General features: G+C 43.5%; 1 protein-coding gene across 3 annotated transcripts; it reads left to right on the top strand.

Annotated features, from left to right (window-relative positions):
* Positions 1–651: 651 nt before the first annotated feature.
* Positions 652–26,800, top strand: BRS3 (bombesin receptor subtype 3). 3 transcript variants are annotated; one of them, XM_007507343.3, is made up of 5 exons: positions 18,623–19,296; positions 21,747–22,098; positions 23,287–23,622; positions 25,561–25,651; positions 26,023–26,800. In XM_007507343.3, the coding sequence occupies exons 1-4, from the start codon at positions 18,863–18,865 to the stop codon at positions 25,648–25,650; spliced, it is 1,212 nt and encodes a 403-aa protein (XP_007507405.1). In that variant the 5' UTR covers positions 18,623–18,862; the 3' UTR covers position 25,651; positions 26,023–26,800. The 3 variants fall into 3 exon arrangements, with proteins under 3 accessions (XP_056665815.1, XP_007507405.1, XP_056665814.1); XM_056809837.1 differs by adding an exon at positions 652–1,068 and having other exon boundaries at positions 18,915–19,296; positions 23,287–26,800; XM_056809836.1 differs by having other exon boundaries at positions 23,287–26,800.
* Positions 26,801–27,245: the final 445 nt, after the last annotated feature.

The raw sequence follows: 27,245 nt of genomic DNA, 5'->3' as shown, positions 1-27,245 counted from the left end.
AGCACTGGCCTCCTGCTGCCCTAATTCCTTCCAGGGATCCTCCTGCTCTGGGGCCTTTAAGTCCCCTCCCCAGCCTGATCACACTCCTGTACAGGTGTGCCACCCAAGATGCTGAACCCCTGAGCACAGCTGGAAGCAAGTAAGCCAGACTCTTGGCCCTAAGAGAATGTCCTGGCTCTGCCACAGCAGGAGGGATTGAAGAGAACAAACAGAGTTGGGGGAATGGGGAGGGGACAGGACACGCAAAGAAATAAATAAAAGCAAATTCGTTAACTAAAATAAATAAGGCACATAAATGTTTAATTAATTTAATTAACGATAATTAAACCACAACAGACACATAAACAAATAAGTAATTAACTAAAATAAGACACATAAAATTTTAAAATCAATAATTAATTAAGACAAACAAAAGCCATCAATTTACTTCATTAGATAAAATTGAATAACACTGAGATAAACAGAACGTGCATAATTATAAATAAAAGGCAGATTTAATAATTAATCAGCTAAGTAAAATAAATAATGAGTTAGAACAAATAAAAGACACAGCCCACAAAATGAAGTCAGTCTACACGGATAGTACCCCCAAGCTCAAGAAATTAAAGATACAGCAATGAATCGTTATCAATCCATCAATCCAAGACAGCTAACACACACATGCCCGCCTCAAGGAGGGAGGCTTTTCCAGATGCGGCACGAGACCCAAACAACAGCTTAATCGGTCCGGTGTCGGAGGCACGTTCTGCCACTGGAGCTGAGGTCCAGACGCGGCCTCGCTGCTCCCTCCCCACGCCACACTGGGACCAGCCATTTCCTCCAGACATCTCCTGGCATCTTTCAAAGGCGCTCCTGCCTCCAAACTGGTGTCCTAGAGCTGGCAAACTCCCACCTGCTCCTCTCTAATCCCTGTGATTTCGACTCACCACCCACCGTGGCAAACTCCCTCTCCACTGCCAGCTCTCCATGAGCTTACTCAGTAGCACACTGGATAGAGCATTGGGCCTGTGTTCAGAAGGACCCCTGTTCAAATCCAGCCTCAGACACTGACTAGCTGTGTGATCCTGGGTAAGTTTCTTTGCTGTTTTTTTTGGCCTTTGCTTTTTGAACTGTAATTTGGGGGTGATAATTGCGGCGCCTCCCTCTCAGGGTTGTTGGGGGGCCCAAACGAGGCAATATTTGTAAAGTGCTTAACCCGGTGGAGCACTGTTTGCTCCCCTCCTTTGCACTGCAGCCCTACCTGCCTCAGCACCGGCTCTCCTCTGCTCCGCCCCCTTTCCCCGCTTCCCCCGCGCCCCCAGTTTTATGAGGATTTTTTAAACGAAACCTTCACCTTCTGTTTTAGGATGAAGACTGGGTTTCTGTTCCAAGGCAGAAGAGCGGGGAGCGCTAGGTAATGGGGGTCTCCCGGCCAGGAAGTGTCTGAGGCCAGATTTGAGCCCAGGACGGCCCAGCGGTCCGGCTCTATCCACTGAGCCACCGAGCTGCTCTTTCCCAGCTTTATTATTAACAAAGTCCCTTTTATTTCAGAGCTCTTTAGAAGGATAGAACATTAGCTTTAGAATCAGAAGAAGCCTTCAATTCAAATCCAGCCACTTAATCTCTGTCTGCCTCCATTTCCTCAGCTGTAAAATGGAGATAGTAATAGCACCTATTTCGTAGAACTGTTGTAAAGTACTTTGCCAACTTTAAAGGGCTGTAGAAATACTCTCTATTATCATTATTAACACATCACTCCCTTTCCATCTTCTTATGTTCACAGAAACATGGACTTCCTCTGTTTGGCACCTTACCCTTGGCGGCCCCTTGCAGTGAGTCAGCTAAAATCCCATCTCCTCCAGGAAGCCTTTCCTGGTTTCCCCTTTCATTCTAGTGCAGTTCTTTCTGTTTACTTCCACTGTTTATGGCTTGTTGGTGTTGTCTCCCCCATCAGCCTGAGAGCTCCTTGAGGGCAGGGATGACTGTCTTTTGTCTTTCTGCCTATCCCTGGGGCTTGGCACAGTGCAGGCATTTCATAGATATCTATTGCCTGATGGCTAGCTGCATCTTCTCTCATGTGTCCCAAGACAGAAGGCCCGGAGAAGGAATTGAAATGCTCTTTTCTGCCCACTGCCACTTCCAGAAGGATCTCCTTTATTTTCAGCTCCATCTGTTGACATTACCCCATCCAGATCCTCGTGGCTGATAGCTGCCAACTCCCAGGTCACTCTCCTGTCACTCTTTCAGCACCTGGCTCCCGGGTACCTCCTCTCTACCATAAACCTTGGGGCTGGGAACTTCCATATTCATGGTGAGTGTTGCCCTCCCTCATGCCACCAACCTGCCTGATCCCCATAACCTTGATCCCCTCCGTTTGGTACCTCAGCTGCCCACAATATGTTCCCACTCATACCTCTTCTGTATGGACCAGAAAGGGGCAAAGATTAGCCAGAGATAAACACAAGAGAACTATCTGAATGTTCGAACTCCTTTTTCCTGGGTCTTCCAAACTCTTGTGACTGTATTTATGACTTTTCATCTGATAGAAACCCATAAAATATAGAAGGGAACAATGTGGACCTGCAGGCCATTCTATCACCCCAGGCTCAAAAAGGAGCTGATTGCTGTACCTAATATTTGGAGGTAGAGGAGAGAGCAGCAACCACAGCAAACCACACAGCCAGGGGGAAGATGGAAAAGTGCTGTGAAGGAATTCTCTTTCCCTCTATCCAGGAGCAAAGAGGATTCAGAAAGTATTTGTGTCTCAGCCACCCAATTCCACACTCCCGAGTGACACCCAAAGGTGCTATACTTCTTTTCATTTGAATTGTGACCTCCAATCCTTCCATCCTCCTTATTCCACCAGGATAAAACTCTTACTCTGGACTCACTTTCTTCATAGCCTTGATCCTAGAGTTGAGCAAGTCAACCTTGTCCTGCCCTCCATCCATGGAGCCCTTTCTCTGTTTCATGTCTTCCCAACCCTCAACCCTGGCTGACTCCTTCCATCTACTTTTTCTGCCTCTACTCCCAGGTGCTGGAATTCTGCTGAAGGAAATCACATTGCCATTTGTGCTAACTAGGTATATGGTAAATTCATGTAAAACAATCTCAATTGAATCTTCACTGCAAGACATTCTTTTATGTTTGACTATGACAATCCCTGCAAGTAACAGTTCAGAAATGTATATCATCTCAGGCCCTCAAATCTAGCCCCCTCTCTGTCTCTTGGCACATGATCTCGCCCCTAATTGATGCCATCCCTCAAGAACTTCCTTATCTTTCTCACTCCACAACTCAAAACCCTGCTGAATTTTAATATATCCTATTGTCCTTGGCTATAGTCTCTAAGGAAGAGGTGGCCCCTTTCCCCACAAGGCTATTCACTCGGGGGGGGGGCAGGGGGGCAGGGGGATAGGGGGGGTTATTCCCTTTGTGGTAAGTCTGTGTATCTCTCAAATCCTGAAGACTGCCAGAGTCCCAAAGTACCCAGAGATACAATAAAGCACTTGTGCATTTATTGACTCCATATAGTGCTATAGTTCACATTTTTGGTTTTATTAATAGGAATTCATTACAAGTACAATTTGGTTTAATATATTTGCTAATCCATTGCACTGGCTTTTGGGAGGAGGGGGATTAAAGATTTACACAGAAGAAGCAAATTGGCCAATGGGAGAAAATGATAGAACTTTATTTGGTACATTTTAACTCCCCAGGGAGAAGACTTGTGATATAAGTTTGAGAAACATCCAGCAATGCTAAGAGAGGAGCAAGGGAAGATGAGACAAGGACAAATTTGGCTCATTCCCTGGGAGACCCCCTGATTATGCAAGAGTATAACCAGATCTCTGGAGTGGCAGTATAAAATTTTGATTCAGCCAATAGAGGAAGGAGCTTGGCTTTTGGTAAGGTGATTGTCTAGTCAGGGCAAGAAGAGGAAAAGGACTGATGATGATATGAGGCATCCTCTCTACCCATGTCCAAGTAGTTCTCCATAGTGGCATTCATCACTCCACCCAGTTTAGTGGTATAGGAATACTTGAGTTCCTACCCAATGGGGCTTGGGGATGAGGAAGAAGGCCAAGCACTTTACAGAGGAGGCAGTAGACTCATCAGAATGTCTGGCTAGATCCTCACTTTAGAGGTCAGACAGGAAGGAGCCAATTAACCATTTTACAATGCTGCATGGAAATTCCTAGCCAGAAATGGGAGTGGGGGTTCCAGAAAAGTGTGTCTATAGTAATGTTAGTCTATAGAAAAAAAGGCTAAGGGCAGCTACATAGCAGAGTGGATAGAATGCCAGGCCTGGAGTCAGGAGGACCTGTGTTCAAATATGGTCTCAGATACTTTCTGGCTGTGTGAATCTGGGCAAATCACATTACCCAATTTACTAGCCTTTAGGCTCTTCTGTCTTAGAAGAAAGAAAGGAAGGGAGAGAGAGGAGAGAGAGAGAGAGAGAGAGAGAGAGAGAGAGAGAGATGAGAGAGAGGAGAGAGAGAGAGAGGAGAGAGAGAGAGAGAGACAAGAGAGAGAGAGAACAAGAGGGAGAGGAGGAGAGAGCGAGAGAGAGAGAGAGACGAGGAGAGACGAGAGAGAGAGAGAGAGAGAGAGAGAGAGAGAGAGAGAGAGAGGAGAGGAGAGAGAGAGGAGGAGAGAGAGAGAGGGCTATGCTCAGAAAAACATTCCGGTCTACTACAATATGGGATTCAGTGGACCACAAAATTGTAATGGAGATGGAAACTGGTTTTCAACAGTGTCATAATCAGGATCAAAATCATTGTCATAGGCATCTTAGAATGAACTATTATTGACAGAGTAAAGGGTCTTTCACTTATGCAGAAATGGTACATAATATGATTTTCTGTGGTACATTCACATATATTATTCTGTTTCAGGAACCTAGATATTGAATAACTTGGGTGTTTGTATTCCACCAAAGCAATGGCATTTGCTGAAGAAGTCAGTGGAAGACCTCTGCCTGAGCCCCTATGGGCCTGGGAAAGTCACAGAGGAAGGCTAGGCCATCCTGAATCAATGAAAAGATTGGGGAGTGAGGACCAGAAGGGGTGAGGAAGATGTGGGAGTTGGGTCTTCAAATGATCTCTGTCTAGCCTCCTTTTCAGGTGCCAAGTGATGAGTCTGCCAGAGCATTTCCTCTAAGCCAGAATGCTCCGGGTCCTCCCTCAAGTACTTAGAACCTCTAGCTCCCTCTGAAGCTCAGCACCAGCACTGCCCCCTCCAGGAGCCCCTTCTGTGTCCCCCTTCTCCTTCCAATTACTCTACATTTATTTTGTATATTCTGTATTTCCTTGTCTGTGAACATTTCCAAGTAGAATTTTGTATTTTCCAAGTAGAATGGAGGCTCTGCGAGGGCAGGAACTATCTCATTCATCTCTGTGTTTGTATCCCCAGCTTAGCACAATGCCTAGCACATAGTAGGTCCTCTATTTAAGAATGGCCTGCAGGCCCTAGATGTGGCTCAACAGTGAAAGGCAATTGCTAACTTCAGCCCAATGACTAAAGCAGAGGCTATTCTAATATATGGCAATAAGGATATGATGAGAAGAAATGACAGAGGCAGGACATCTGGGGCAGATAAATGACAGATATTTGGAAAGGAGCCAAGGGAAAAATACCTGCAGGCCTCAGGAAAGAGGGGTGTGGCTTACTTAACAGCTTAATGACTAGAATGTCCTGTGTTCAAATACTGCCCCAGTCTATTCCAGTAGTCTGTGCTCTTACCGGAGGTTTTCAATAAACAATCAAGAAATACATCAGCCAGTAATGTGTAAAGCAATTGGCCTTTCTTTTGGCCTGCTTTAACTGACACAAGAAGAGGTCCGGAGTCCATTCTGAGACCTCTAGAGGTGGAAGTAGGAAAAATTAAGTCTATGACCAGGGATGTGGATGGAACATCAGGAGGCCATGGCAAGAGGAAGGAAAGAGGATATAGACAGACGGACAGACAGACAGATAGATATAGATATATGATATATGTCACAATAATATATTAAGCATATGTCCTAATGATCCTGTGAGAAGCTATCCTTGGACCAAGTTTACCCAAGTTCTACCAAACATCATTACTTCTTCTAGGTGAGATGTGAGATGACCAGGCCCTTCAGATCTTCTGTACCAGGGGTGTCAGACAAACAGGCCAAGGGCTCACGAGGCCCCAATGCTCACCCCTGAGTGCTGATCGAACCAGATTAAAATGTAATTGGGAAATACAGAATTTAAAGAAACAAATAATATACTAGAAAGCATAGATAATGTTAAAATGTGGTTTTCTAACTCAGTGTGTACCTGTTAGGATCCTTCTGTATGATTTAGTGGCCTCCATTTTTATTTGGGTTTATTTGGGTTTTATTTGGGATGCTCTATATCAAGACAGCATCCCCAGGTAGGTAAGGGTCCCATTTTGGGGGGTGGGCAGAGTTCTTGCTCAGAAACAACCAATTGTTTTCATGTTTCTGCTATCACAGACAGGAAGACATTGGCAAAATTTAGGGAAGTTTCCCCAAAAGGGGCAAGACAAAGGGGTGGATCCAAAGAGGAGAAAACCTCCAATAAATGAGCTTGGAGAGGCCTCCAAAAAGACTTTTGGAGGATTATCAAAGACCCCAATTTTGAATCAGATTGTGTCAGCCAGCAACAAAAGCTGATCCTATCTGCTGGAGTTAAGGAGTCAATAAATACATTACTCTTCTCAGTATTTCATTACTTTATGGCTCTGGTTTAATATAGGTGTTAAAGAAAAAGAAGCCACAGGAGGGAAAGAGTGGACAAAGGTTAATAACACCCCTTTCTACTTGTGCCTTTCATTCCATCCCCTGCCACTCTTTTCTGAGAACTTGCCCCTTTGATCATCCCTTCCCTGTCATCTTAAATCTCTCTACTATGAACTGCCTACTACCTGCAACTTCAGTGTGGAATTCCCTGCCCCCTTACCTTCTGAGATGCTGTTCTTTTCCCATTTTCCTGCCTGCCCACCTGCTTTATCTCAGTCCCTTTGGGTGGATCAGAGGGCATCTCTTCTGCCACTTAAGTGGAAGTGTAGCCCAGGGCTCCTCAGTCCCTCTTTGTTTTCTACTCTGTCTCCCTTACAGATTTGATCTGCTTCCATGAGTTCAACTGATTGCCAGATTTATCTAACCCTAGTCTCTCCTGCCCAGTTTGGAGTCATGAAGATCTGAGTTCTAATCTAGCCTTGGATACTTACTAGCTCTGTGATCCTGGATAAATCACTTAACCTCGTTTGCCTCCATTTCCTCATCTGTAAAATGAGCTGGAGAACGAAACAGCAAACCACTCAAGGATCTCTGCCAAGAAAACCCCAAAAGGGGTCATGGAGAGTCAGACATGACTAAAAAATGACTAAAAGACAAGTCTCTCCTGAACTTCTCTTCTATTTCCTGTTGCCTGCTATATATGCACTTGGCTGTCCTACAGACTTTTCAACATATCCAAAATGGAACTTGTCATTCTCTTTCCTCCCGTTCCTACTCCAGACTCACCCACTTCTGTCAGGGGGAATCACTGTTCTCCCAATCATCCAGATTTAAAACCTTGGAGTCACCCTTGATTCTTGCTCTTTCCCTCACTTTCGGTCACTTCCCAAGTCTCATGAATTGATTCCACCTTTATGACATTTCTCTCATTTATTCCCTAGTCTGGGCTTTCATGACCTCTCTCTTCAACTAATTAGTTCCCATCTTTCCAGTCCCTCCCCTCCCCAATCTGCCCCCCCCCAGGTGATGATGAAATAACCTTCTGAAGCCATAGAGTTGTGATGACTGGATTACTTTTCTTCCCCAAAACTTTCCTGGCTTCCAGTTGCCTCTGTGATAAAATACACATTCCTTAAACTGGCACTTAAGGTCCTCTAGAATGTGACTCCAACCTACAGTATTTTTCCATACTTATCTTACTTTGCTCTTCTGTTCCAGTCAAGCCATTCTCTGTCCCCTCCAGGCTTGGCCCCCAAACTGAAAAATGCACTTGCCTTCTCTCCTTCTCTAACCCATGAAAATTCCCATCTTCCTACAAGGTTTCCCTCAGGTGCCACTGCCTCTCTGAAGCATTTCATGATCTCTCTAGTCATTCTGGATCTTTCTCTCTTTCGATTTCTGATTATTTCCTTCTCAGGCACATGTTATGCCCTGCATTGGGGCACTCGTTCCTCAAGCTCCGGAAGATGTCATTTTGGTCTCTGTATCTGGTGGTGGCTCAATGCCCTACATATGGGATGCAAGTAAGAAAGAGTCCAAAATCGTCACACCATAGGCCAATAAGAGAGCCAGTACTTGGAAGCCAGGCCTCCTGATTCCTGGCTCAGGGTTCTTCCCACTTTGGCATCTGCTTCTCCCCAAAACAATAGGGACCAGGGGAATTCCATCAAGGGTAATTAATTTGGGGGCTATCTGTGAAATGCTATGATGAGGATATTGAAAAGTCTTTTCATATTGTGAACAGTTTGAGGAAATGTCAGGTACTATCTGGGGCAGTGGTTCTCAACCTTTCTAATGCCGTGACCCCGTAATACAGCTCCTCATGTTGCGGTGACCCCAAACCAAAAATTATTTTGGTGGCGACTTCAAAACTGTAATTTTGCTACAGTTCTGATTCGGAATGTAAATACCTGATATGCTGCATTATGTATTCTCATTGCTACAAATTGAGAGGTCAAGAACCGCTGATCCAGAGTTCAAAAAGATAATAGAACAATGACTATAGTCCATCAATTGCTTCATTTAATGGTATGTTCAAAGGATATGTCTATAAATTAAAACAAGATTATCTATTGAAAAAAACCAAGAGGGACAAGGATGTGGGAAATACTATTGGAGACCGTCCGCCATCTCACCATCCTAAGTGTGTAGCTCCAAAGGTCTACAAGTGGACGTCTATATGAGTAGATCTACACATTACCATAGGTGAGTGGCCCCAGAACTCAGATGTGCAATCCCTTCATACTTAACACCAGCTCACTCCAGCCCTTTAAGATTCACAAAGCTTTCAGGACAGTGGAAGCATCATCAGACTTTGAGACAGAAGACTTGTCACTGAGTCAGTCAACAAGCTAAGCCCTGGGACATGAAGAAAGGGAAAAGACATTCCTTGCTTCCAAGGAGCACCCAGCCAGGGAAACACCCTACAGACCTAGTTAAGTGCCTGGGCCAGTGAGGTTTGTGGTTATATAGCCACTGTGTGGCAGGAAGGGGATGAAATTAAAATCTTCCTGACTATTGGCTCTCCAGCTGTCTCTCTCAATTAGCTCTATTTGTTAAGAAAATGAATGACAAAAGAGCTCCTCTGAGTTCATTTAATGATGATGATAAATCTAGGTTCTACTAATCACTGCAGCATCAACATATATTTAAAAATAAGAATGTCTTTGTGGGAGAGACAGAGAGAGACAGGGTGGGGGAGAGGGAGGGAGGGGAGGAGAGAGAGAGAGAGAGAGAGAGAGAGAGAGAGAGAGAGAGAGAGAGAGAGAGAGAGAGAGAGAGAGAGAGAGAGAGAGAGAGAGAGAGAGAGAGCGCAACAAGGTAGTGCAGTGGATAGAGCATCTGGGCTTAGAGTCAGAAAGATCTGAGTTCAAATATGACCTCAAAAACTTACTGTGTGACCCTGGGCAAGTCACTTTATCCAATCTGCCTCAGTTTCCTCATTTGTAAAATGAGTTGGAGAAGGAAATAGCAAACCACTCCAGTATCTCTGCCAAGAAAACTACAAATGGGGTCAAGAAGAGTTGGACATAATTAAAAATGACTGAACAACAAAATGTGGGATACTTTTTCTTCAATCTACAGAAAGTATGTTTAGTTATGGTTTTAAGGACTCCTTGAATCATTGTATGGACAGTGGCCCACAGGCTGGGAGGCAATGATCTGCTAGTGAGTGGCAACCCCAAATGGCCATGAGGACCACTAAAATGCACATAAGGATCCACCAAGGCTGTATTTTGACTTAGAAAACCCCCCAACCTATGTTTTATTGCATTTTTATTTATTTTGTTAAGTGCTTCCCAGTTACATTTTTTTAAAACCCTCAAAAAAAAACCCTAAAAAACTAAATAGTACTGTGTATTGCTTCCCAGGCAGAAGAGTGGTAAGAGCTAGGCAATGGGGGTTAAGTGACTTGCCCAGGGTCACACAACTAGAAAGTATCTGGGGCCAGATTTGCCCAGTTCTATTTTAATCTGGTTCAGACCTCACTAGGAAGTGTCATGGGCTGTATCTGGCTCTGGGTCATGCATCTGAAACCTCTCATTTAGCCCATTTGCCTCAGGTGGAGGCCCAGAGACAGTTGAGGGATTTGCCCAGTCACACAGGTTGTGGCAGATCTGGGACGTTTTACTGTACTCCAAATCAAGGCCTGAGAGGTGTACTTCCAGCCAGCACATAGGGTAGCTCTGCCATGTTTCTCTCATCGCAATCATCCAGTTAGTGTCATTCCCTTTTTAGGAAATGGGAGGCACAGCTGTAGGATTCTGTTGGCAATCAAACCAAGAACAGAAGCCAGGGCTCTTTAATCACAGTCCAATGGGATGATTAATAATGCATAGGTTGAAAGATTAGATCATTAATCATGCATTCACTGAAGAAACCCTCATCAATAACAATTTAGCCATTAATCAATGAACTCTGGCACTGTTACAGTTAAGCCCAAACTAAGTTATCTTCAATTGTCATTTATTAATTTAACATTTAAAATGATGACATCCTGAGGGGTCTTAAAATTGATCTTCTCCTAAGATCATGTCCATTGACTTTTTTGTCACTTGAACCCTAATTTAAAGGCACCAGGGGAATTTGTTATTTAAATAAATCCTCTGAGAAATCCTTTTAGAGAAGACAATGTTATACTGTGACAGGAGCCCGTGTCTTGTGCTCAAACCCCTATCTGGTCAAAAGAGCACTGGCTTTAGAGTCAGAAGATCTGAATTACAATCCCAGCTATTCCACCTGCTGACTGTGTGACTCCAGGTAAATCACTTCCCATTTCTGGGCCTCAGTTTTCTCATCTATAAAAAGGGCTATAATATTTGTCCCTTCTATACTTCTTCCCTCTCCATAGGGTTGTTGTGAAGCAAGGACCTTTCAAAAACGTAAAGAAGGGCTTCTCAACCTCTGGAGACCCTTCTTGCAAAATAAAACATAATCATAGCATCCTTCCTACATGCTAGTACTTATACTATTGGTATCTCTTGATTGATCAAGAAAATACGCAGTGCCAAAAGTAATAATAACTGGCATTTGTAAATCATCTCAAGTTTTGCAAAGGATTATATATATATATGTGCATATATATGATCTTATTTGCACCTCCCAACATTCCTACAGCTACTATTATCTCCATTTGAATCTCAGGAAACTGAGGTTCAGAAAAGTCTATCCATCACCCAGCTAGTAAAGGCTCGAGATGGAATTTGGGTTTTGGTTTTGGTTTTTGTCTTAAAATCAATTCTAAGACAGAAGAGTGGCAAGTGCTAGGCAATCAGAGTTAAGTGGCGTGCATAGGGTCACACAACTAGGAAATGTCTAAAGCCAGATTTGACACCAAGTCTTCCTGATCTCCAGTCTGGCGCTCTATCCACTGTGCTACCCAGCTGCCCATAGAGATGGAATCTGAGCCCAGATCTCTGCAAGGTTCAAAGCTTTTGTCATTACACAACTGTCACACAGAAAGCTCTTATGAATTCAGTAAAGTATGGAATGACTTTGCATCTTATTGCAACAGTATCTACATACATTTGAACATAAGAAATACAAATACGTGTGTGACAATTGGAGGGGGAGGCTATAGATGTTATACCGACTTAATTATGTATTTAAGCACCCCTTGCAAAAGCTACATGGCTGTATAACTTGGAAGCCCCCACTGTTGATGTACCATGGAAATGTGGACAAGAATTATTTTTCTCTTGCAAAGTAAAGACCCACCTCTCCCCCGCCCCATTTATCTTTGGCATAAATGCATATTTTCCCAAACTGGAGGTTCCTTACCTCCAAGGTATGCCTAGCTGGAATCATATTTACTATTGAACATGGCTGGTCCTGGCCACTAACCATCTCTCTATTGAGTTAAAAACAGGCATAAACAGGTGTTACACAAATACTCCCAAGAATCTGCAATCTAGCAGCATGGGGAATTCTCAGTGTGGGTAATCCCTCCACCAACGCAGATTACAAGCCACCTCCAATTTAGTAGTTACATCCTAGGGAGTTGCTTATACATGTAGGCCTTAAATACTGTGGTTTGACACCGACAAATACCAGTATTTGTATTAAACACTGTTATTTAGGGCATGGTAATAACTAACAATTTAACTATAGCATTTTCTGGACTGGGAATAGTTGTTCACTCAGTAAAAGCTTAGTTGGGGGGCGGGGTTCCTCTCTCATGGCCTGTGGCATCCATCATTCCAGTCTGCCCAGCTCAGAGTTGTAGTAGTATGCTGAGTGGTGAAAGCTGGACTCAGGAACTAAAAGGGCTCACTTGGGCTCCTGGCTTGGCCACTTATTATCTGTGTGACCTTGAGAAGATCACTTGATCTCCCTGCATCTCAGGTTTGCTCTCGGTAAGACTAGGATAGATAATGATGCACGAGTATGACTGTTTTGTGAACCATAAACCAGCCATATGTCAAGGATGGTTATTATCAGCAGGAGTCAGCTCTTTGGGGAACTGAGGCCTACTTCTCTCTCAGTCCATTTCCCACTAGGTGTTGGATGGAGGCCCCCTCCTGGCTCTATACTGACCCTCCAATCATAGCCCGGAAGAAAGTAGCCCAGAGAGCCTGATCCACTTCAGCCTCGGGGCCACTACTCCCTTGCCAACAGCTATGCACTGGGGATGTGGTTCCACTGGGGATGTGGGCAGACCACCAAGTCTCCACGTTGCCATGAGACCTTCCAAAGCACCCCAAGAACTCCGGGGCCTTGTATCTTCCCTGCCACAAAGCTATCCTCTATATGCAGTCACCTCTATTTCCAATCTGAGCTCCTTGAGAGCAGGGACAACCTTGTCTTTCTATTCATTCCCCAGGATTTAGCACAGAGCTTAGCAAATGCCTCTCAATTCATTCATTCACTGATGTTCTAAAAAGAGCTAGAAAATCAATATTCACATCTGTATGTCCAAATATTAACATCTATTGGGGGATTCTACAGAAAGTGATCCCATCTATTGTATCAGAAACACTGAGGGAATTGAAGCAAATGATTAGGAAAATCCACTTCTCTGTCATAACCAGACACATTCTGTCAAGTCCCATAAGCAAGGGAATGAATCGCCATCCTCAACCAGTCCACAAGGCCCACTCTCCTCACCTTCCCCTGCCCCTACCCCACTTCCCCATTTTTAGGGTCCACCTACTTGGATTTGGGGCTCTCATTTCATTAGAGATCCTTTGGGGCCAGCCTTGATGTCATCTTCCATCCTGCCTGCCTCAAGGAGTTAAAGAAACAGAGGCATTTTTGCTCCTAGAGTAAGAGTTGGGAAGCTTTCAGGTAGGGCACCTAGTGGGCCCTTTGGGCTCTAAGGTTCCATGATTCTTTGAATCCACAACTCTAAGACTTCTGATTTGATCAGAAAAGACTCAACGTTCAGATCATGCTTGTTACCATGTAGCTCTAGGTAGGGCCAGGTTTCTCCTAAACCATAATATAAGAGTTCAGAATATAATCATAATCTCTCATGCTAACATACTATTCTAGGAGGTATGCAGTGTTTCTTTAACAATAAATGCATGAAGCAGAATACTACAATTCTTTTTGCCATTTCATACATCAGGAAAATCAAGATCAAACAGGCTAAGTAAGAGCCACCTCTGTGGGATCCTCTGAGTCTGACCCTTTTCTCTTCTTCCTGACTCCAAGTCTAGCACTCCTGCCCCTTTATTATGGGATTCTACCATTAGGGCTTCATTCATTTGCTTCTGTATTGCCTTCTCCCAGTTCCTCCTTTAGAATGGAAAAAGAAGACAAAGTCAGGCCTTGACATGTCAGCATGATTCCATTTAGCCAATGGATTCATGGAGTAATTTCTATCTTTATGGCTTTGTAGGTAGATGTGTTATATGGAAGAGTGGGAAAAGCCCTGTGGCCTGGGAGTCTGTGTCTGTATGACCTTGGGAATGCCATTTCCCGTCTCCTGGGCCTTAGTTTCCTCATCTTTAAAATGAACTGACTGGTCTCTGAGATTTCTCCCAGCTCTGACATTATATGTTTTATTTCCTTCCAGTTCTGACATTCCATGAGTCCATGTTCTCCAGGAATGTTTCATGTTCTAAAGTCCCTTCTAGCCCTGGCTTTCTATGTTCTTCCCCAATGCCCCTCAGGACTTACTTAGTGCATGGGGCATTGAGAAGTAAAGTAGTTTGCCTATGGTCACATAGCTAGTACATGACAAAGTTAGGGCTTGAACTCAGATCTTCCCAACTTGAAAGCCTAGTGGCATACATGGCATGCACCAAGCCTGCCACAAATGCTTGTTGAATTGAAATGAATGGAATAGAATGCAATTCTTTCTCTGTGGCATTTAAGGGGCAATGATCATCTAGGAGAAAGAACTGTGGTCTGTCCTTCATTTTTTTAATCTTCACCTTCCAACTCAGAATCAGTACTGTGTATTGGCTCCAAGGCAGAAGAGCAGTAAGGGCTAGGCCATGGGGGTGAAGGGACTTGCCCAGGGTCATACAGCTGGGAAGTGTCTGAGGTCAGATTTGAACCCAGGCCCTCCCATCTCTAGGCCTGGCTCTCTATCCACTGAGCCACCCAGCTGTCCCCTTGTCCTTCTTTTTCAAAGAGGATCAATGACATTATGAGGGTGATGTATTGACTTGAGCATGAATTGGATTTAAATGAGGCAGTTGCACAAAGTCATCAGCCTCATTCTCTCCAAGAGTCATCGAAGTCCAGTGGCAGGACAAAAGTCAGGATGCCTGGCAATGGCCCAGGATGCAGTGGAAGACCTTGGCATCTTGGATGTATAACCAAGCTCTAAGTGCCCCCCACAAAGTCTGCTTCAGCCACCTTCATGGTCATTGGAACAACTTGTTCTCATCCACCCATTGCGGCAAGGGAAGTCTTCACATGCTTGGTATAGACATCCCTCCTAGCTCACCAATGGGTATGAGGCTTGTCAGTTACCCTCAACCTGATCTCTACCATCTTGCTGGAAAGGTTTTACCAAGATGTGGCTGCTGCACCTGCCAAATCTTCTTGGAGCCACAGGTGAGAGATGGGTGGCAGGTGGACACTGAAGGTGAATGAGCAGACTCAGAAAGGGCTCCACAAGCCCTTACACCACAGGCGCCAGTCCTCCTTCAGCATCCCATACACAGAAAGAATAATAGACTTGGAATAAAAAGAGATCTGGGTTCTAATACCAGTTCTGCCACTTCTGACCTCTTTAGTCATTTCATCTCCTGGGGCTTAGTTTCCTCACATGTAAAACAAAGAGTTACACTGAGTCATCTCTAAGGTTCCCTCCATCTTGAATTCAACACATCCAAAACTAAGCTCATAATCTTTCCCCCTAAAGCCTCCTCCCTCCTGAACTTTCCTGTTAATGTAGCTGGAGTGGATTTTCCGCCTTTCAAAGTTTGCTTTGGAATCACATAGACCTAGTCATAGTAATTGGTAAAAAGACTTCAATTCATCATGTGGTAAAGTCAGCCACTGAGCTCAGATCATCTGAGTTGGTACCTCTTAGTCCTACGTAAATACAGAGAGGCTGTATCAAATGGACACTGGACCTAGACTCAGGATAGACTTGAGTTTGGATCCTGCCTCTAATACTTCTAAGCTGTGTGACTCTGGGTAAGTCACTTGCCCTTTCTTAGTCTCCATTTCTGCATCTCTAGGAGAGGATAAGAGGAGCTGCAGTACCTATCTCACAGGGTGGTGGTGAAAATGAAATGAGATCATGTACATGGTGTCCCCAAACCCCTAGTCCTTTTAAGATTGAATGGTTTCCGAGGAAGGCTTCCCAGAGCACAATGGTCTGTACCAGCATTCAGATTTCTAATGAAGTCCACCCGACTGACTGAAGAAACATTTAAGCTATTAATACTTAAAATTGTATCAAGACTTTTGGGACATCCCATATCATCACAGACAGAACATTTCATTCTCCTTGGGGCACTCCAGGAGAATGCTTGGCTTTTCCCAGGTCCATCCCCCTCTCTGGAAAGTAAGGCGAGCAGCTAGTTTCAGAGGGGCAATGAGGGAAGAGACCTGGGAGAAGTGCCAAGGAAGGCAGAAGACAATGCTTTGGTGCCGGGGAAGAAAGGACTTTGGACTGAGCTCCCTAGTGGGGCTGCAGATTCGCTTGGAAGTTGTGAGGGGGTGGGGAGTCCTGATACCCAGGATGGTGTTAGAGGGAGGCCAGAACAGGCATCCCAGAGCATCCTTGTATTTCTGAATTCTAATGAAGTCCACCCTAAGTGACTGAACAAGCTTTTCTCTATTGAGCATTTCCCATGTACCAAGCATTACTCTAAGTGCTGGGGATACAAGTGGGAAAGGGACAGTCACTGCTTTTTTTTAAAACCTCACCTTCCATCTTGCATCCTGGAGTCAATACTGTGTATTGGCTCCCAGGCAGAAGAGCAGTAAGGGCTAGGCAATGGGGGTCAAGTGACTTGCCCAGGGTCACCCAGCTGGGAAGTGTCTGAGGCCAGATTAGAACCCTAACTGTAACCTCCTCTCTCTAGACCTGGCTCTCAATCCACTGGGCTAGCTAGCCTAGATGGGTTCTGGTTGACCCAGGGCAGTGGAAGAAGGGAAAGGAATGGTTGACATCATCTTCTCGAGTTCAGAATTATAGGCGGATAAGTGACATTGTTGCTCAGCCATTTCAATTGCATCCAACTCGTTTTCTTTGGGTTTTCTTGGCAGCGATACTGAAGCAATTTGCCATTTCCTTATCCATCTCATTTTACAGATGAGGAAACTGAGGAAAACAGGGATAAGTGACTTTTCCCTGGGTCACATAGTTAATAAATGTCTCAGACCAGATTTGAACTCAGATCTTCCTGACTCCAGGTCCAGATGTTGTATCCATTGTGCCGCTTAGCTGCCTAAGATAAATGACATAGCAGCCAAAGGAAACAAGAAGTAGCATGCCAATTAGTGACCACTAAAGGCTTAATGAGAAATAATACTGAGCAGTTACTTTAGAGACAATATATCCAATAGGAACTTGACCCTGTCAATGCTTGTGAGTACTCGTCTCTTATGAGCATGTCTGGGAAGGAAATGCCTGTAGACAGGTTTCACTATTTTCCATGAGACCTGATGAGTTCTGTCTTAGAATTGATACTATATATGGGTTCCAAGGCAGACAAGTGGTAAAGGCTAGGCAATGAGGGTTTAGTGACTTGCCCAGGGTCACTAGGAAGTGTCAGAGGTCAGATCTGAACCCAGGACCTCTCTTCTCCAGGCCTGGTTTTCAACCCAGCTGCCCCCAGTTCTGCTTGTTTCATTTCAGTATACTGTCTTCTCCCAGGGGGTTATCAGCAACTCTCTTTATAAGCAGACAGTTCATAAAGCTAAAAAATGAACAGATTTCTTTGCTGATCAATTTATATATATAGTATAGCAGAAAGGACATAGCATTTAGTCAGAGGACCAGGTTTCGAATCTTAGCCCCTTTGGCTACAACGTTGTTTGACTTTGAGTTTTTCTCCTCATCTGTTAAAAACGGATGGCTTTCTCAGTGAGGAGAGAAGAGAGAGAATTTGGGACTTAAATTTAAAAAAGAATGTTGAAAATTGTTGTTGCAGGAGCAGTTAGGTGGCTCAGTGGATAGAGAGCCAGGCCTGGAGATGAGAGGTCCTGCGTTCAAATCTGGCCTCAGACACTTCCAGAGGTGTGACCCTGGGCAAGTCACTTCACCCCAGCTGCCTAGCCTTTACTGCTCTTCTGCCTTGGAATGGATACTTAGTATTGATTTTAAGACAGACGGTAAGGGTTAAAAAAAAAAAAGAAGAAAGAATTGTCTCTGGATCCTTTTGGTCACACAAAGCAGTGTGTGCCCTAGTGGATAGAGGACTGAGCTTAGACTGTGGAAGACTTGGGTTCAAATCTCACCTCTGCCACTTATTAGCTATGGGCAAGTAAGTCCCTTAACCAATCTGAAAGCCAACACAGTTTAGATAAGATGTTATGGATTGTAAATGGCACTGGCAAAGGGAATGCTGAATCCTGCTGAAATCCTAGGTCCTGATCTGTGTAAATGTCAGCAATGATTAATGTGTTCTTTTGGATCAGAATCTCAAATGTTAAACCTGGGAAAGTGAATTCAAGTCGGTGTCATGGGCTGGGGGTGGGGGGGTTCTCCGTGCCTTGTCGTCACTTCAGAGACGACTTTAGTGACCACTCTAATTGCATGTCAATCAAGCAGTCCTTTTCTAGAGAGAAAACATTTCTCACAATATCTGTGCAGTTTTTTAAAAACTGGCTAGATGAGGAAATAGAGCTTCTCCAATAAAAAAATTGGTTTTAAAAATGTTATCTGGTTATTCATAAGACTTCCCCAACAGGGAAGAATAAGGAACTACAGAACATTTCCCCCCAACCCCTCCCTATCCCTCTGTCACTGAAACACCAATAAAACTCCTCCACCTCCCACACTCTTCAGTGCCTGAACGGTGAGCATTAGCCAAGCATGCTGGGAGACACAAAACTGAAAGAAATGAGTTACTGTATTCAGATGTCTTGAATTCTCTTTCCATACAGTCTACTAGATCCAGTCCTGTTCCTCCAACCCCCTCTCATTACTACTAGATGTAGGCATTAGATGTACTGAGCAACTTGGATTCGAACTGAGCAGAAGACACATTAAAGCCTAAAGCCTCTTGGAGGAAATGTCTCAAGGACAGCTCACTTTGCCTAACCAGACTTTCCATTTGATCACAGATGATATAGCACCATCAGCATCTAGTATTTTTAATGATTCCATGGACGAGAGAAGGACCGAAGACACCTCCATAGGATCCCAGATCCTGTGCACCATCTTTCTGACTTATTCCGTGATCATTTCGGTGGGTCTCATCGGAAATGTTGCTCTCATCAAAGTCTTTTTCAAGATCAAGTCCATGCAAACAGTTCCAAACATTTTCATCACCAGCTTGGCTTTTGGAGATCTCTTGCTTCTAATAACATGTGTGCCGGTGGATGCGACCCAGTACATTGCAGATACCTGGCTGTTCGGAAGGCTCGGCTGCAAGCTCCTCTCCTTCATCCAGCTCACCTCGGTCGGAGTGTCAGTGTTCACCCTAACTATTCTCAGCGCTGACAGGTGGGTATGTTTTTCTCTGTCATGTATATTGAGGGAGGAAAGTTGTAGGAAAGGAGAAAGGCTTTTGACTCAGACTCAGCCGGCTGTGCTTTGGCTCCTTTGGGTCAGGGTAAGAAAAGTTCTTAAAAGCTCGGAACTTAAAATTGCTGCTCGAAAAGCGAGGGAGAGGTCGATGATGACCTCTGGAGATAAATTCTCCCCAAATGATAGAATGTCAAGAGGAAAAAGACTTTCCCAGAAGAATAATTGTCTGCAGCGATACTGACAATGCTCTCTTTTCTGTGATGCATCAAGGTATCTGGCTTAAGGTGCCCCTGAACAGACATACTTTAGGCGTGAGTGCAGCCTAGTGGCACACAGGAGACAATGCCAAGAGACCAGCACAGGTGGGAAATTGACCATTGATAGAAGCCTTTAATGTACAGATGTTTGCATCTGATTGGGGGGAATTAATCAAGCAGCCAAGCTGTTGTTGCTGGCACGAAAGCAGCAAGTTTGGGGCTTTCTGGTAATGAGGGTTATGGTAATGGTGTGGTAACTTCTTTCTAGTGGCTTTCTCGGCAGCTGGTCAGTAACATTTTAGGTCTTGCCAAAAGAAAAGCATCCATTTTGACCTTTAGCAACAGATGGAAAGGACAGCATTCGTGGTAAGATTGTGATTGGTCGGGGTTAGAATAGTCTCAGCCATGTGCATTGGAGGATTTGTGCTAAGAGTCCTTCTCAGGGCACAGAAAAAATAAGACTGAAATGGTAACCGAAATGTAAAAGCCCCTGGGAAACTCATGAGTCAGTAATGTCCAACGGCCCATCCAGAAAAAGCTTCCTAGGACAAGAGTGGGTAAGAATGTGCCCTCTCAAATCAGAGAAATGGCAAAACCTTTCCTTCTTTTATTCTGTCTGCAATGGACCTCATACCTCATCTGGAGAATTACTCACTCAGGGCTTACCTCTCTAGCTGCCAAATGAAAAGGCAATTTTCAAAGGGGGAAAATGACAGAAGGGGGGTATGACAGCTGGACACCTTGACACAAGGCCTTTCAGCAGCTTCTACCACCACAACTGGGACCCAAATGGGGCTAGGCAGATGAACTTAGACAAACAGGAGGAGTAAAAATGAACCCCAGCCTGTCCCTGCACTGGATGTCTCATGGTATTCTGCTCATCCTGTTTTCCCCTAGAAAGGATGCCCTTTGACCTCTTCAAAAGATAGTCTTTCTTTCAGACAGAGGTTACACAATAAGTTGCTATTGCCCAGAAAGCAACACCCCAAGAGCTACCATTGACCTCAAAAAAGGGAAAACCTATGTAAGGCTCTAAAATCTTAAACCTGGAACACCTCACATAATGGGTAAAGGGAACAGCTACTACAAGAAACAATTAAGGTATGTTCAAATCTGGAACAAGAAATCCAAATTAGAGAAGTCAACTGGTAAATGTGTTTTAGCTCATCTCTGAGGTCCTATCAATGTGAGTGAGAGGTTGCCCTAATGTGATAGAAAGAACATTGATTGGGTTTAGAGCCAGCATAGCTTGGTTCTGGTTCTGCCTTGAAGCTATTAATGTGACTCTAGGCAAGTGATCTCCAAGCTGGGCCCCAGTTTGCAGACCTTCATGATGAAAGGAGTTGACCTGGATGATCTTTTAGGTCCCTTGCGACTCTCAAGCCCTGTCATGATCCCCTTTGAATTTGGGATCTTGGGACTCAGAGCTGGAAGTGACCTTAGAGATGGTCTCACCAGGGATTCTTAGCCTGATCTCCCTGAACTGTTTTTAATAAAAGAGATTCTGAGCCAAATTTTAATATCATTGGTTGCTTTTTGTAGTCCTATATGTTTTATTTTATACATTTAAAATTTCATACTCTTCTGAGAAGAGGTCCAAAGGCCCCAGATTGCCAGAGGGTTAGGGTTAGATCAAGAACCCTTGCTCTTGTCCAAGGTTCTCATTTGATAGATTCAGAAAATGTGGGCCAGAGAGTGGAGGTAGCTTGCTCAAGATAGCTAGCTAGTGTCAGGACTGGCCAAAAAAGCAATACCCCTGGTTTCAAATCTACTGCTTTGGGGGATGTTATAGAATGGGGTTTTAAAATGTATTGCTTTGTTGTTTTTGCTTTAAATTTTGAGTTCCATATTCTCTCCTTCCCCTCCTCCCCCTGCCACCCATTGAGAAGGCAAGAAATATGCTATATAAGATGTATTTTAGCAATCTGGGTTGGTGTCTTCCTTCCCTTCTCCTAGACTATGAGCTCTGTGAGGGCAGGGAATCTGTCATCAAATGTCCTATCCCTTCACACCTAAGGAGAGTGTTCTGAGTCGTTTCTGCATTGCAAAATTTTGTATTGTCTCATATCACATAGCATGGCATGGCATGGCATTATACCCTTGCCCGCCAGGCCAAAGAACTTTTCTGCTCTTGCTTCTGACTCTCTCTGCTTCTGGTTATACTTGCAGATACAAGGCAATTGTGAAGCCCCTGGAACTGCCAGCCTCTGATGCCTTCCTGAAGACCTGTGGGAAAGTTGCCTGCGTCTGGATCTTTGCCATGGTTCTTGCTATTCCAGAGGCTGTATTCTCAGATCTATATCCTTTCTATAATCCTGCAAAAAATGAGTCTTTTGAAGCATGTGCCCCTTATCCTGTCTCTGAAAAGAACAGGCAGGAGGCTCATTCTCTCCTATGCTTCTTGGTCTTCTACATCATTCCCCTCACTGTCATTTCTGTCTACTATGTTCTGATTGCCAGAGCTCTTTACAAAAGCACCATTGAAATGCCCGCTGAAGAGCAAGAGCATGCCCGCAAGCAGGTATGGACAAATCAAGCTGGCACTACCAGCTGGCCCAAAGCTCAGATAGAGAGAGGAATTCCCCATTGTTTAGTGATAAAGACTTCAGGGTATCGGGGCAGAGACTAGGGCAGCCACCAAAGTGATAGGGTTCAGAGGGAGGGGTATTGAACACCAACACAAGAATCTACCTTTGCATACAGTACATTAAGGTTTGCCAAATGCTTTCTTTGCAACTTGCCTGTCCAATACAAAGTGAAAACATAATCTCCATTTTACAGATAAAGCAACTGAGGCTCTGAGAGGGTAGGTGAATGTTGAAATGTGTTGTTGTTTATTATAGGATGTTAGAGCTGGAAAAGATGACACTTTAGAGCTAAAGAGGACGTTAAAGCCCATCTAGTCTAACTCTTTCATTTTACATATGCCACGACTGAGGCCCAAGGAAGGGAGGTGACTTGCCCAAAGACACATGATCCCACAGTCGCAGAACAGAGACCAGAACTCAGTTCTGATGAGTGAGTTTGTTACTCCCTTTCAAGCAGTCCCCCTAGGAGGCTACACATGGATTCCTACCAAATTGCCAGGGCAAAGACCATTGGAGGGACTCTTCTTTGGGAAGAGTTTACAACTCCAAAGAACAAATCTTGTTGCAAATCACATCTCATTTTTGACCAAATCCAGACTTCCCTAGACTAATTAACCACCTTATTTGCTAGACTTTGATCCAAATTATTTTAGGCTGTTATGGGCTAAACCCTGTAAACCCTGGGATCCCCAACAAGATTCTCTAATCCAATCTAAGGCAAAAGGACTTCCAGTGATGGAGAACTTGTGACCTTCCAAAGGAGCTCGTTCCAGTTTCATGGAGCTCTAGTTATCTGGAGACTTTGGACAATATTACATAGCTTCTTGGAACTATAACTGAGCATTGATAGGGCCAGGTACACCAACTTCTCATAGATAAGAACAAAGTGTCCGGTTTGATAGATTTTTTTCTTTGAAAACCAGGGGATCATTTGATTTCCTCTGTCAACATGTGGAGAGAAGCCTATGTATACAGCAGACACCTCAATGCTCTGCTTTTTCATGAATTGATCTGATTGGTGACACTGGGGTGTCCATGTGACCTAGTTAGATTCTCCGTAGTCCAAATGCTCTGTTTGTCTTAACCTGCTAAATGACCTGTCTTCTTCCTTTGCTTCATAGATTGAATCCCGCAAGAGAGTTGCCAAGACAGTGCTGGTACTGGTGGGGTTTTTTGCCGTCTGCTGGCTGCCTAATCATCTCCTTTACCTTTATCGGTCCTTCAATTACCGGTCCTCCATTGATTCTTCTACCTTGCATCTTGTGGCCACTATTTTCTCTCGGGCTCTGGCTTTTAGCAATTCCTGTGTAAACCCCTTTGCTCTGTATTGGCTGAGCAAAACCTTCCGGCAGCATTTTAAAACACAGATCTTTTGTTTCAAGTTCAAGTGTCCCAGGCGATCGATGGTCACCAGGAACCTGGCCACCGGGCTTGCTTCAGCCACTAGGAGCACCCAGGTCTCTGAAATTAGCGTGACCTTGCTCACTGGGTATGGGGGGAAGAAGGAAGAAGATAGTGCCTCATCTGTTATCAGTTAAAGAGGGCAGGCCTCAGGCTTTTTGCCAAGGGTATGGATAGCTAGGAATTGTGGGGAAGAGTATAACACTGAATTGCTAATCTTTGAATTGCATTTGAGATATTTAAGAGAAGGTTCTGGTCCAGTTGAGGATCCTTGTACGTATGTATGTGTTTGTGTGTATATGTGTTGGTATTCTCGTGAGTGAAAAACTTGATGTTCTTGAACTTTCTAAATTCCATACAGAAAACACCTTTAGTGGGTGGAGAAGTGCGTGGTTATGGAAAGAGCAAGAGAAAGAGTAAGAGAATGCAATCAATGCAACACTGAAAATGTAAAACTCAATGTCTAGGAAGATGTATTTTCAGGAATATTTCCTTTCCCAAACACCACACATAACACATTTTGGTAGTGCTTCGGGTATCACAAAGCATTTTCCTTCTCACTGGCCTCATAACAATCTTCATTTTTCAAATGACGAATTGGTGGTTGAACGAAGGAAAATGATTTGTCTTCAGGCATATGGCTAGTGCCTGGCAGATCTCTGGACGCCCCATGTTGCCATAGCCCCACATAGTTTAAGGAATGAAAGAACCCTTTGAGGCCATCTACTATGGGGCAAGTGCTGGGCTGGGCTCTAGAGCTTAGAAATACAAAAATCAACTTCCCCCTGTCCTCAGAAAGCTTCCATTCTGCTAGAGGAGACAGTGCACATGTGGACAATTCAACACAAGTTACACCCAGAATTAATGCAAGGTCATGATGTTGGGGAGGGCATCAACACCCAGAGGAAGAAAAGTCCTTTTCAGGAGGTGACAGACATCTGAACTGAGCCTCAAGTCGAGTTAGGTAGAGGTGAGGGCTATGGGCAAAGAAACATTTCTATTGTTTGGGACCCCAACCCTGACAGTAACATGCACCCTTAAAATAATCGGGCTTGCTTGTAAAACAGTAAAAAACAAACTTTAACACAAAGGACCCAAATCCTTCATGGACTGTGGATGACATTTCTAACTTTTCTCACTTTGTAGTTGTGTGACAGGCACCCAATAATACCATTTGTGTTTCTGTTCTGCAACACAGATGCAGATTGTATTATTCTTTCTGTGTGAGAAAAGTATCAAAAATAGAGATGAGGAATCTTTTATGCAATTTTCTTTCTCTAAAAAATAGTCCTCCTAATAATCAAAGGGAAATGTTCCTGTTTTCCATTGTTCTCTCTTCTACTGTCAACAAATGTTCCATGGAAATGAAAATGGGGATGTTTTGAGGTTGGCAAATATGAATAACATACCAGGGCATGGTTCATCCATCTGTCTTACCACTTCTGTAATCACAGACAATGGAGTCCTACTTATCCCTTCCATTGATTAATGTCAGTCAAAAAGTTTCCACGATGAGCTGACTTTATTGGGAAATGCAGAAAGTAGTCACCTACATGGAGTCTCATGAAGGGCACAGGGAAAGGCAATGTTCCTTCTCCCAACCCAATATATCAGCAGCACGAGCAAGCTACAGTATCTGAAAGCCCACTACTTTGTGTTGAGCAAACTCTTCCTGTAGCTTGTTCTCGAATCCAACTATCCCTGGGACTCCCTTCCACCTCTGTAGGAATGAGCTTAGCCAGGCAGATTTAATGACAGAAAGTGCACAATGACCTCTGCAATGTTTCAGAAGGTGATTTCAGAGTGCTCATGGGAGACGATTCTTTATTATGGCTAACTTCACTTGCAAATTTCTGGTGTTCCTTTTTCTTGATATTGTGATAGTAGTGAATAAGCACACTACTCTTGTGTTTGTGTGGCATAAATGTGATTATATCTATATCTATCTACACATATATAATAAGAACTACCCTTGTGTTTCTCACCATGATTAGGCTGTCTTTTGCTTACAAATGGAACAGAGAGAGGAAGAGACTGAGAAAGGAGAGGGGCAGAAAGATTTCCGTGAGGCCAACATCTCCTAAGGTAAAGGGGCAAGAGTGCTGCCCTGACATAGGAAAAGACCCAGAGGAAGGGCTTGGGCCCCAGTAGCTCCTCTATGGGGGATCAGTGGGGGGACATGGACAAGAACTGCATAGGATGAGACTGGAAATGCACTGAAATAGTGAAACATAAATAAAACAAAGTTGCCATGGGGAGGGGAAGGAGAAAGGGGACAAAGGGAGATGCATGAACAGAACACAAGAGAAAGATTTCTTAAAGTGTAATTAATTCACTATGTGGTGAAATATTTTCTTTAAAACGGGAGAGGCCACTAGATTTGCTACTCTTCAGGGGGAAAAGAAAGGTAGCAAAGCCAAATGGGACCATTAGTAAGCTGGGTGTTTTTAACACAGGGACTTTGCTATGTTGGTTCTCTGGAGCATCTCGCTGGCTCCACTTGACATTCAAGAACCCGAAAAGAGAGTTAGCCGTGCAGGTGCCAATGGCTGGATTCTCTCTTTAGGCATCCAGAATTCAGAAGGGGGGAATCACATTCAAGTTTCTGATTTTCCACCTGTGACCACTAGCTTTTAACACACAGACCATTCACAATGTTATTTTGCTTAATCCAGAGGAGTTGTCCCAGACTGTACTTGAAAGGTTTCAAAGCCAATGTAAATATTTTCATTCATGATGTGAAAAACACTGTTCAAACAAGGACTGTCCAAGGACAGTCTCTGAAAATGTCAACAAGGTTTTGACTTTTGTTCAATGTGATGTAAAATGTTATTTCTCAAAAATATATGTTGTGTGAATAAACTTTAAATATGCATGTAAAAGTAATCATTTATATTTCTAGAAATTGAATAACTAATTATATTTGCATAAGAGTAAAAAATAATATTTGTGACTAATCTTGATTGTTGGGGGTGGGGGGAGCTTTCACTTGTTGTGGTTTGCTTACTTTTAAATGGCTCACCCTTATGATCCTGAGTTTTTCCTAATGTTGAAAAGAATTAAAAGAATGGGATGGGTGATGAATTCTGTCCTTCTAAAGCATTGTAAAATGGTTTCTTTAAATAAGGTTTTATTTAATTTATTTATAAGAGTTATTTAAGATAAGGAATGCCTGTGTTGTATTAGTGTTGTGTTCATTAATATAAGTATAATAAATCAGCAGTAAAAAACTAAGTAGAATGGTGTATTGAAATTCTTTTCCATGATTGACTCATTTACTTTCTAATTTTTAAAAAATAATATTTAATTGATTCTCTTTTATTTCAAAGTTTAAATTTTATTTTAAGTCACATAATCTCAAAATATTTTCCTTACTTTATATATTCTGTGAACAAAAAATTAGTCTCTACTTCACTATAGGAAATGTTTTAGAAAAAGCAAAAGTTCCAGATTACAAAAATCAAAAGCAGTCTTTTGACATCTCAGAAAATTGGAACTCAAAGATCTGTTTTCCCTCATTCTCATTTGCATTCTCTACCAACAGACTAGGCAGGAAACGCAAATCAAATGGCAAAGTATTTGAGACAGAAGAGTAAACAAAGAGAAAAACCATTCGGCAAACTCATTCCTAAGCTCCCCCCACCCAAATACTCCTCACCACTGATGTGGAACTCTTCTA

Source organism: Monodelphis domestica, chromosome X (assembly GCF_027887165.1).
Source record: "Monodelphis domestica isolate mMonDom1 chromosome X, mMonDom1.pri, whole genome shotgun sequence".
Taxonomy (NCBI): Eukaryota; Metazoa; Chordata; class Mammalia; order Didelphimorphia; family Didelphidae; genus Monodelphis; species Monodelphis domestica.
The sequence above is the reverse complement of the archived record's forward strand: the minus strand, read 5'-3'. Positions and strand labels throughout refer to the sequence as shown.

Coding starts and splice junctions, on each gene's coding strand:
- BRS3 (XM_007507343.3), top strand. CDS start 18,863: ATGTCTCAAGGACAGCTCACTTTGCCTAACCAGACTTTCCATTTGATC. Junction 19,297..21,746: donor ACTATTCTCAGCGCTGACAG/GTGGGTATGTTT, acceptor TTATACTTGCAG/ATACAAGGCAATTGTGAAGC. Junction 23,623..25,560: donor CAGCCACTAGGAGCACCCAG/GTCTCTGAAATT, acceptor CACCATGATTAG/GCTGTCTTTTGCTTACAAAT.